Genomic DNA, 12,010 nt, shown 5'->3' on the forward strand with positions numbered 1-12,010 from the left:
GTTTTAACATAAACCCGTTAATAGGTTGCGGTGCCACTTTTTTGAGAATCAACTGCATCTATCTATGTGGATAGACGTCGTACGGCTATTGGCCATAGCCGTCGATATAATTCACTGCGTGCGCGGCGCGGTGACCATGCCGCGAGGGCACTGTATGTAACTAATGGTTATTAAAGCAGAAACCAGAATCAAAATTATTCCTCATCGTACGCGCAGTCAGAGTTTTCAGTTCTAAATCCCTACTAATATTATGAATGCGAATGTATCTCTGTCTGTTACGCTTTCACGCCAAAAATACCTATTTAGGGGTGGAATATAGATACCGCAATAACCGAAGTCCACGCAGACGGAGTCGCGGGCGGAGGGCTAGTGATTGTTTGTGAAATATCCCCACCGGGATTTGAATATGGGGCCTCAGGATCTCGAGTTCAACGCTAAACCACCGATCCACGGAGCCCGTCTGCCAATCTCTATAGGGATATTACAAGCGTGAGTCTTACCGTCTGACTTTAATACCCCCTTTGTTAAATAAGCTTGAGCTTTGTACAGTAGTGAAACGTGTAAAGTTCTTTATGTGAGAATGAAACTACTTACTATTTATGACTAATATTGGACGTATAAGATTATAAGGACGTGACCTTTGCTCTGACCTTATCATTAGGGCCCTATCTCACTAGAACACCACGGTTGCGTCACCAGCGGGGAATTATTCGGGATTCGGTTGCTGGCCACTTTGTTGCGACCACATAACATACATAAACAGCCTATATACGTCCCACTGCTGGGCACAGGCTTCCCCTCAATTAACAGGAGGGGGTATGGAGCATACTCCACCACGCTGCTCCAATGTGGGTTGGTGGAGGTGTTTTTTTACGGCGACCAGTGGGGTTAAAAAGGCCACATAAAAGCAACACATCTAAAAAAACAATATTGCAATTTGAAATTTGTGTGCATTGCGCACTTACCTCCATATGCGCAAATGTTTTTTTTAGATTAATTGCTTCAAAGTGGCCTTTTTAACCACCAGGTCTGAAAATGCTACATTGTTGGGATTGCGCACTTACTTTTACATGCGCATAGAATTGTAATATTGCTTTTTATATGAATTGCTTCAACGTGGCTTTATGAGACACGCAGTAGACACACACATTTTGTTTGTGGCGCCACTGTGGTGGCTCGTGTCCGAGTGAGATAGGCGCTTAGATCTGAGTACGTAAACATATTTTTATTTAATAACGAAGCTTCCTACACTCCGCAATATCTGGGTGGTGAGATAAACACGAGAAAATGCATGGGATCGGGCAAACATTGGAACAATGAAAACAAGTCGATTCGTTTGGTCAATATTTTTTAATAATATTAATATTTATTGGATCAAAGTAAGTAATGAACTGAGGACTTCATTCTGATTGGGTGATGACTTTGCACATCGAAATATGATTTTAAAATTGAGTCAATGCGAGTTTTTTTTACGGCTCTATTTCGCGAACATTAAGTTTACTTAATGCTTCTTTCTTTACCGAATGTTTGGAATAGTAAAGCAGAGCAACTACAGATATAGTGACATCAGAGGGGGTGCTCCCCGAGAGGATTGAAAATATTCAAATTCCGAATGAGGGATTTTCCAAGCTACTTTCACCAAAAACAATATAGATGGCGTTGTTCAGTTTCATTTAAGCGTGATAATAACCTATTTACCATTTTTTAATAATGATGTACTCGGGTACATCATTATTAAAAAATACAATGTAAGTAATGGCAAAAGCATCTTATATAATAGTATTTTATGCAACAGTTGTATAAGAAGGGTCAAAAAATGCGAGTGGCGTGAGTTGCGATGTGAGCCTTGGCGAACATTGCAATAAGAGACGCCACGAGCATTTTTTGACCTAGTTATACAACGTTGCATACAATACTTTTTCTACGACGACGTAATTTTAAATGAAACAAAAATTATAAGTACAAAGAAAAATTTTATTTATAAAAATGAAGATGTAAATTTTGAATGGTATGGGAAAATGGCGGCAAATGTATACTTTTTTTATAGTATATCTATGGCACCAAACAAAGTAAAGGTGCCAGTTTCCAGGTCAAAAAAAAAAAAACAACAACAATGCTTTTTTGGCGACATTATAGTACAGTTACACTTTGTAAACAATGCTTTTATAGGCCATAGAGCGTACACTTTTTCAAAGAGTTTAATTATGTATGTACTTATATTAGACTTTTTGGTTATTTAAATGCCAGATTAAAGTAGAGGAGTAGAAAAATATAATTGTTGCTTGATATTTGGATCACATTATGTATAGAATTATATTGCTACTTGTATAGGTACCTAAGCCTCACCGAGCTTTTATAACAACGTGATAGTTGATGAGCCGTATCGCCGTCTATGATTGTCGAGCTAACTAATGAAAAAGGCTTTTGGCAGGTCATCTTGCGACGTGAACTAATGTACCCACGCCTCACCGAGCTTCCTGTTAGACCAACGTGATTCCCTATTCCCATTCTACCGTCGAAAACTCCAAGAAAACGGAGGAGCACAGATCGCGGGTTATTGACTTCAATTCATTGACTTGTGACGTAATTACATCCGCGCGTGCACCGCATCCTTTTTATTTGTTAGTGACTCTCCCCACGCCCTAATACCGGGCGCTTTATAAACCTCTTACCCGGACTATAAACCGGATTTATGGGTCTGCGCTGTCGCCCACATACACTTGTGTAATCTGTGGTCACCATAGTTAGGTTTTAAATAGTTTTAATTCGAATAAATAGCTTGTTAAAATATTTTTTGAGTGAAAACGACTTCAATAATAAGCCGGGTGATGTATCCCATTGTCCATTCAAGGTCATCATCATCTCCGTAGCATTACGCATCCTGTTTTCCACAAGGTCCGCTTACCTAATCTGAAGATTTGACAGGTCCGGCTTTTTACAGAAGCGACTGCCTATCTGACCTTCCAACCCGCGTTGTGAAAACCAGACCAATACAGGTTAGGTCACATACTTCCAAAAATGCATTTCTTGGGAAGTTGGGTTTCCTCACGATGTTTTCCTTCATCACTGAGCACGTGATAATCATTTATGATCCATTGAAGGTAAAACTAGAATAAGTATTTTGTTTCATTAATAAAATGTCATTGGACGGCTCTTCATACACTGAGGATGCTGATGAGTATTCTCATTTGATTTCAACAGTCGATGTATTTCTTCATGCAAAACTATAAAAAAAAAAAAATTTCCTCTCAGAATTATAACTATAAGCTATTATAATAAGGTTGATGAGGTTTGGTAATCCACCGCACAACCCACACGATTGAAGAACAAGATTAAAACTACAAACTAGATTATACGTATATGCGAATGTCATAAAATATATTCCATTAGGTATTTACTGGATCCCAACACTTTATTGTGGAAACCACGTGACCAGACCACCTTTTTGAATAATCACATTCTAATGTGATTTTCTTCGACAAAACCTTGATTTCTTTCAATTAATTTCATTCCGAGTAAAACATTTACCACAATTACCTGTAGGGCTAACATGTGATAAATTATGTCACGGTCATTTTATCGATTCTGACCTCTTCTTATCGTGTGGGTTGTGAGGTGGAATACCAACCTCATCAACCCTGGTGTCAGGGTTATAACTGAGCCGCCAAAGGCCCCTGACATGTCTCATGTAACGACTACATACTTACATCAGTAAGTAGTAACGGGGACCAACGGCTTAACGTGCCTTCCGAAGCACGGATCATCTTACTTTCGGACAATCAGGTGATCAGCCTGTAATGTTATAACCAAACCAGGGATTACAAAGTTTCCCACTGGGATTTGAACCCGGGGCCTCCGGATCGTGAGCCCAATGCTCAACCACTGGACCATATAATTATGTCGTTTTGTCGATTTGTGCTAATATGTGAACTCATGTCGTTTTATTAAAATACGAACAAAATCACGTGACACGCGTGTTAGGGAAACAACAAAGTTATCGATTTCGTCAAAATTCATTGAATCGATCGATTATTTTATCACATTGCGCATGTAGCCCTGCTGGATTGAAACCAACTTGGCTATTGCAAGGTTTTCACATATGAATGTCATGGCTTAAAAAAAACGCTTGAAAACTTGTTTTCGCTATTAGGCGCCGATACATACAAAAGTACGTATATAAAAACTAGCCAAGTCAGACCTTAGGCTACAATATATTATTTTAAGTTATAAGAAGAAATTATACATTGTTTTTAGTTACCCCCATATCCCCATTTAAACGCGGTAAGAACCCGTTATTATGTGCTTTAATTAGAAGAAGTCATATTTTATGTTGTTATAAATAAATCTTAGGACTGACCATTGAACTTGGCACCCATTTAGATCTCACTTCTTTTGTCGTTGAAGTCAACAACCAAGGCATGGGTATATCATAATATTGAACTTGGCTTTCATTTCACATTTATATTTTTGGTGGGATATTTAGTTTTCAGTAAAAATCGCTAAGGTAAACATAAATTCCAGTAAAATAAACAAAGTGAAAGAGTAATCTCTGGTTCCCACCGAATTTGCACTTAGTCGCACACACACTCACACACACACGCACACTCACTTACACATACACATACACACACACACACACACACACACACACACTTCAGTTGCAGCTGTTTTTATTGTTATTTCCCTTTTTTTAATTTTGTATACCTTCTGCAAATACGAGTACTTGGGAATCGTTAATAATGTTACTTGCCATTATTGTTTTCCGGAGGTGGAGACCTGGAGTCCTAAAATACAGGTTATCCTAGTTTAGGCTCCCGTCTCTACAATACCTGTACGTATTGTGTAACAACATTGTTATATTATTAAGTACCAATGTAAGTTTTGCTTCTATGCTGTTCTGGGAGCAAATAAAAAACATAGAACACGTTCAGCTGCTTGTCTTCCCGGGCATGTCGTAAAAACCGACAGAGGGATTGCGTCCTCTAACATGATGGACTAATGTTATGGGCGATAGGCTGATCCCTTATCACCATAAGGTTCATCATATCCATCTTAGGACTTCGTATCAACAGTGGCTGCAAGTTGTCTTTGATTACTTGTGGCTCTGCCCACCCCATTTGGGATTACGGGCGTGAGTTTATGTATGTATGTGTATGTAAGTTTTGTGGAGGTAATAAAGTTTATTTACTTACTTACTTATTTACTAATACGCTGCAGCATCTCTCAGTTATTACGTTGAGACAAATGTAACGAAGATGGAATATAAAGAACATAAAATATGAGATGTTACGAACCAGACGTCATAAGGCAAGACTACTCCTAGAATACTAATGAGATGAAAGCAGATCTGATCATATAAACATAGAAATAAGAATAAAATGCCCTTTTGTATACAATTTAAAACCATTTCACATTAACTGTTTTCACAAATTAAACCATTAGTCTCGTTAAATGTCAAATATGATAGTGCGACAGGGTTCTAAAGTGTGTAAATGATATTGCTCATGACTGTACATGTCGCAGCCGGATTGTATAATTCGCCGTATCGCATTACAGTTAGCAGATTTTTGTTCAAAACAATGCCGTTTTGTAAAGCGACGGGTCAACAATTAGCCGGATAACGGCCTCCGTGGTCCAGTGGTTGAGCGTTGGGCTCACGATCCGGAGGCCTCGGTTTCGAATCCCGGTGGGGACATATCACAAAAATCACTTCCCTAGTTTGTTTAGGACATTACAGGCTGATCACCTGATTGTCTGAAAGATGATCCGTGCTTCGGAAGGCACGTTGAGCCGTTGGTCCCAGTTACTACTTACTGATGTAAGTATGTAGTAGTTACATGAGCCGTGTCAGGGGCCTTTGGCGGCTCAATAATAACCACCTCACAACCCACACGATAAGAAGAACAATTAGCTGGATTCTTCTTCTTGTCGTTTCGATGGCATTCAGATTTCTTCAGCCCAGTATTCCGCCACTCGAACAGCTGGATTGAATACGGTTAAATGAATATCGGAATGTATTCGGCGCTGTACGTTGTAACACGACTAGTCGTAATGTAATACAACGGATCAATAGCGTCCTCTTTGGCACTTTTCGGTTCCCGTATTTAACATTCACGGCGCTGCCTGACTAGGGAATGCAATCCCGATTCGATATCGTAAATTCGAGATCCCGCGGGATTGGAAATATCAATCTCGCGAAAATTTCGGGATCTCGTTTAGTTCATAAAAAAATGCAAAGGTAGGATGGCTAAAAACGATGAAAACTGCTTGTACAAACAAGTAGTAATAGTGAGGTTAATTAAAACAAAATATTTTTTAAAAGAAATCTTAAATCTTTATTCTTCAATGTTACTAACTAAATAATTAGGTTTTCTTAGGAAGTCAGCATAATCAAAACAAAAAAAGCATAACTCAAGGAGATTCGCCCAATCCCGTCAATCTCGAACGGAATCTCGTCATTATGCTTCATGATTGATCACAAAAAATTAGACGAGATGTCGCGAGATCGGGATCCTGATGACAAACTACAAAAACAATGGCGTCTAATTCAGAAAGTGCGACGTTGAAATGTGGCTCAAGAGTTCGAATCCCAGTGGGTTATCAGAAAAACACACTTGATCCTTAGTTTGGGGAGGACATGGCGGATGATCGTCCGATTGCCAGGAAGTAAGAAAACCTGTGTTTCGGAAGTTGCATTAAGCCGTTGGTCCCTGCTATTATTTACTTAAGTAAGTATGTAGTCGTATGTCATTGGCATGCGACTCAATAGTAACAACGACACCAAGGTTGATGAGGTCGGTTATTGATCTCATAAACCACACGAGAAAAGCACTTGAGACTGTTTTACATCTTGACATTTCTAACCCAACAATACCCCAAAAAGAACTTGACCCAGTTTTTAGCAATTCTATTTTCGGTGTGCTATCTTATTACGCGACTGCGGCTTGCCAAGAGAATCGAGTTTATCCTTCAAAGTGAGCTTTACTTGTGTTTCCAAATCGGTTCGTAATATAAACCGAATGTACCCCGACCGATCGTATTGCTTCGGTCGCAAATATATGCTCGAATGTTGACCCAAACCGTGCCCTTCTTAAAGCATATTGTCCACAGTGAGATATATAACAAGGTAATATTTTTGATTACTTACTTTTGAAACTTTTACTTTTCTTTCTTTATAACTGAGTATACAATTAAGTTTGATCGTTAGACACAATCTAATTTTACTTCAAGTTATACTTAACTGTCATTTTCTTATCAGCCGAAAAGGAAAGGGACGGGTAATCGACAGGCATAACATTTATATTAAGCAATTGGTCACACCATTTTGACGCTAATACTCCGTACTTCGGAAGGCACGTTAAGTCGTTGGTCACGGTTGCTTCTTACTGATGTGGTACGTAGTCGTTACATGAGCCATGTCAGTGGCCTTTGGCGGCTCAATAGATGTCCGTATACACAACAGGACCCTTCGTCTGATTCGATCGACAACCAGAGTTTCACTTTCGTAATATTTAGTACCTTCCGAGTAGTGTAAGAAAAATAATAGTACCTTTACAGTTAAACAAAAAACTTGAATTAATTTCCAGCAGGACCCTCCGTGGTTTGAAGGTCTTCAGACCATTGGTGTATATCCCTGTATAGCGGTGCATTAGTACCTTCAGATTATCTTCGTTTTCTTTTAAAACAAATATTAGTTTATAAGAAATAAATCTACAAAATTTTTATACTGCCAGCAGGACCCTTTTTTGTTTTGGTGCTTTCAGTCCAGACATTCATATTTCCTAGCAGCAGTATATTAGTACTTTTCAAAAAAATATCGCTTAATTAAAAAAAAATGTATTAAAAAGTAATAAGACTGATTCTTTATCAGAGAAAATATTCTAACACTTTTATTTATGTGATGCAACCAATGAAATAAAAAACAGTTTTCATGTTATATTAGGTAGGTACGTAGTTTGATATCGTCAAAAAGGAAAACACAATGAAAATTATAACAAAAAATAAATTATATTTACAAAAATTTACATTAGGAATTATCAATCAAAATTACAATTACCAATCAAAATTACAATTACCAATAGAAATTATCAATCAAACGTTGTTCAGCGTGGGTTAATAAAGATCATAGTAGATCATTGGTTGCATCACATAAATAAAAGTGTTAGAATATTTTCTCTGATAAAGAATCAGTCTTATTACTTTTTAATACATTTTTTTTTTAATTAAGCGATATTTTTTTGAAAAGTACTAATATACTGCTGCTAGGAAATATGAATGTCTGGACTGAAAGCACCAAAACAAAAAAGGGTCCTGCTGGCAGTATAAAAATTTTGTAGATTTATTTCTTATAAACTAATATTTGTTTTAAAAGAAAACGAAGATAATCTGAAGGTACTAATGCACCGCTATACAGGGATATACACCAATGGTCCGAAGACCTTCAAACCACGGAGGGTCCTGCTGGAAATTAATTCAAGTTTTTTGTTTAACTGTAAAGGTACTATTATTTTTCTTACACTACTCGGAAGGTACTAAATATTACGAAAGTGAAACTCTGGTTGTCGATCGAATCAGACGAAGGGTCCTGTTGTGTATACGGACATGCTCAATAGTAACCCTGACACCGGGGTTGATGAGGTTGGTATTCCACCTCACAACGCACACGATAGCAAAAGAAGACGCTAATAATATTTGTAGCTTAGCAGCGGAGGTTCGACCTAACTCTGATTGTATGTAGCGGTGTAATGGGACAGTGGTTTACACTGGAAATGGAAATAGATATTGCGACCCGCTGCGGTATATTCAGATTACAGTCCCTTGAAATAGACCCCTAGACAACGTTCCGGCTGATCACCTGATTGTCCGAAATCAAGATGATCCATGCTTCGTAAGGCACGCTAAACCGTTGGCCTCGGTTACTGCTTATCTACTGATATAAGTAAGTAGTCGTTACATGAGCCATGTCAGGGGCCTTTGGTGGCTCAATAATAACCCTGACACTAGGGTTGATGAGGTTGGTAATCCACCTCATAACCCACACGATAGAAGAGTCAATGTTCGGTTGCTCCTAATTGTGGTGCCACATAACAAAGCATAGCGCCTGTATCCCCGAAGGGAAAGGGTTGGAGTTGATATTACATCTCCTTCCGAGAAACTGTGAAAGGCATACTTACAATACAAGAAATAAACATAAAATTGCTATTCAAAATTCTAGATTAAGTAAATTAAATTCATCTTTTTTGGGGTTATGTATACGTTTTTACAATAAAATACCAGATAATATTTTAAATTTGTCGGAAAATAAATTTAAAGCTCACGTGAAGCTTACTTTATGTAAAAAAGCTTATTATAAGATTAATGACTACCTAAATGATAAAAATGTCTGGTATTGAATGTGTTCCTCTAGTTATTAAATAACTTGTAATGTATATCCTCATTGGTTTTTAAAAGATGTGTTGCTGTTGCAGTTTCTTGTCATTTCTTCTCCTTAGCCTTATAACACCTTGCGAAATGACGTAAATTCAAAAATGTTACATTGACCTTCAACAAGTTTATCCATGATAATTACGTTGAATAAATGATTCTGATTTCTGATTTCTGATTTCTGATTTCTATTGGCCCCGATTCCTGCAGACACCTCCTTATTTTACTTTATGTTATACTTACCTATCATTTTCTTACCCGCCGAAAAGGAAAGGGACGGATGATTGACAGCTCTTTATTTTAAGGAAGAATGTGTAAATGAATTAATAACCCGGGCGAATCAAAAAGGTATCTCGCTGGTATGCAAACCGTTTGACGTGTGCTGTTAACATAATTCTGTCGGGTTATTGGCCAATATGAAATTTTTAGACGGTTGTTTTAGATTTGTGCTAAAAATTGACGTGTGTTCCATAAATTTTATGCTTATCGATTATCCGTCCCTTTCCTTTTCGGCGGATGAGAAAATGACAGATATAACTTAAAGTAAAATTAGATGGTGTTTACAGGAATTAGCACCAGTGTCTATTATGTAATCCGCCTTCTTTTTCTTCTCTCGTGTGGGTTGTGAAGTTAGTCACCGACCTCATCAACCCCGGTGTCAGGGTTACTATTGAGCCGCTAAAGGCCCCCGACATGGCTCATGTAAGTGATGTGCCGTTCCCAGGAATATGCCCAAAGTGGGAATGTTTCTGTTGTAAAATCTCTTTAATAGTAAGGACATTGGTTGCTTTTTTTTTCAATTTGTTTTTTCTTGTACTCTGATCTTATGTGTCTAAAGGTTAGGTAATAAAGCTCTTTTTGCATAAGTTTTGCGCCCTTTTACTGCTGGGAACCCGCCGGCGTGGTCGACGATTTCCCTCATTCAGCGCTTATCGCTATCGACCCACTAGGGTCGATTAATTCTTTCAAATATTTTCCCTCTCAGACGACGCCCTGAGCCGAGGTTCGCGCCCAACTGGGCACCCTCAGGCCTGTTGTCTTAAACGTTGTACCGGGTGAGAGCCTTCAGCGCTCCCCATTTGTCCGGCCAAGTAGTTAATGCCATCTGCGGCAAATCTACAACAAGTCACGTCAAAAAAAAAAAACTGCTGGGTACATTCCCGGGAATACACACTTACTTAAGTAAATAATAACCGGGATCGACTGCTCCGCTTACCTTTGAAACATTTATGTAAATACCTATTTAATACCACTTGTAAGATTTGTGGTATTTGTGGTATCACTTATATATATACATATACATATCACTTATATATATATATATATATATACATTGTGGTATCATAAATTCAACCATAGTTACATCGTTAACGCCACGCATTGGCATCACTAACAGCGGAGTCTCGTTAATCGTCAAATTAACGCACTCGTTACGTTTACGATACGGCGTAATGTTACGTTATTTCTGGTATCGACACTGAATGGGATTTCTTCGTTAAATAGCTTTGCGTGTAAAAAAAGTAGTGAGTTTAACGATTCGCGTATGAATAGATTTTTGTTGTTAATGTTCCTTCTGTTTTGGTGTTTCGTCAAGTTGCAAACGACTTCGGAAAACGAGACAGCCTTCTTCTATCGTGTGGATTGTGAGGTGGATGACCAAGCCCATCAACCTTTGTGACAGGGTTATTAATGTTATTATTGAGCCACCAGAGGCCCCTGACATGGCTCATGTAACGACTACATACTTACATCAGGGGGGTCAAAATGCCACATCGAAGCAACTCATCTAAAAAGGCAATATTGCAATTTGACATTTGCGCATATAAAAGTAAGTGCGCAATGCAAGCAAATGTCAAATAGCAATATTGCTTTTTGAGATGAATTGCTTTGATGTGGCCTTTTTAACCCCTCAGTGGTAACCGGGAGCAACGGCTTATTGTGGCTTGCGAAGAAAGGCATATGGTGTATTTGTATCGTTTTTTTGTTTATAACTATTTACCTATGTATTTTTGTCTTGACTTTTTGTCTGGGTCAACAAACTATTTCATTTTTCCTAAACAGTTTACTTTTAAACAATTTCTTGCGAGATGATCCATACTTCGTAAGTCACGCCAAACCTTTGACCCCGGTTACTGCTTACTGATATAAATAAGTAGTCGTTACATGAGCCATGTCAGGGGCCTTTGGCGGCCCAATATTATTATTGGGCCAGGTTATCCCTGACTGACTAGGGTTGATGAGGTTGGTAATCAACTTCATAACCCATACGGAGGAAGAGTCAATTGTGGTGCCACACAACAAAGCATCGCGCCTGTATCCCCGAAAGGAAAGGGTTAGGGTCAATATTATAACGTAACGCAATCAGACAGTCTCAAAAATCTCGTGGTCATATCCACATTAGCCACAACATTCAAGGTAATTTACCTCAAATGACACTACCTATCCCGAATACTACTGATGATTGATGACTCACCACGTCAGTAGCACAGTCCTCGATGGCTGAGGGCAGCTCCACCATCGTCTCCAGGCGTGTCCGCCCTGCAAGGAACAGATGACACAGCGTGAGTAATATTTGTGATAGCGATTG

General features: G+C 38.5%; 1 protein-coding gene and 1 long non-coding RNA gene across 3 annotated transcripts in view; one reads left to right on the forward strand and one right to left on the reverse strand.

The window, feature by feature from the left end:
- The window catches only part of LOC126382195 (uncharacterized), a 28,898-nt gene extending 20,862 nt beyond the window's left edge, over positions 1 to 8,036 (forward strand). Inside the window, exon 2 of the long non-coding RNA XR_007569039.1 lies at positions 7,444 to 8,036. This is a non-coding gene — a long non-coding RNA (uncharacterized LOC126382195). The remainder of the gene's footprint in view (positions 1 to 7,443) is intronic.
- The window catches only part of LOC126382062 (adenylyl cyclase 78C), a 212,406-nt gene that overhangs the window by 42,569 nt on the left and 157,827 nt on the right, over positions 1 to 12,010 (reverse strand). For both annotated transcript variants that reach the window (XM_050031755.1, XM_050031754.1), the window contains one exon: positions 11,897 to 11,961. In XM_050031755.1, the coding sequence (XP_049887712.1) occupies positions 11,897 to 11,961 (65 nt within the window). The remainder of the gene's footprint in view (positions 1 to 11,896; positions 11,962 to 12,010) is intronic.

Source organism: Pectinophora gossypiella, chromosome 3 (genome assembly GCF_024362695.1).
Source record: "Pectinophora gossypiella chromosome 3, ilPecGoss1.1, whole genome shotgun sequence".
NCBI lineage: Eukaryota > Metazoa > Arthropoda > Insecta > Lepidoptera > Gelechiidae > Pectinophora > Pectinophora gossypiella.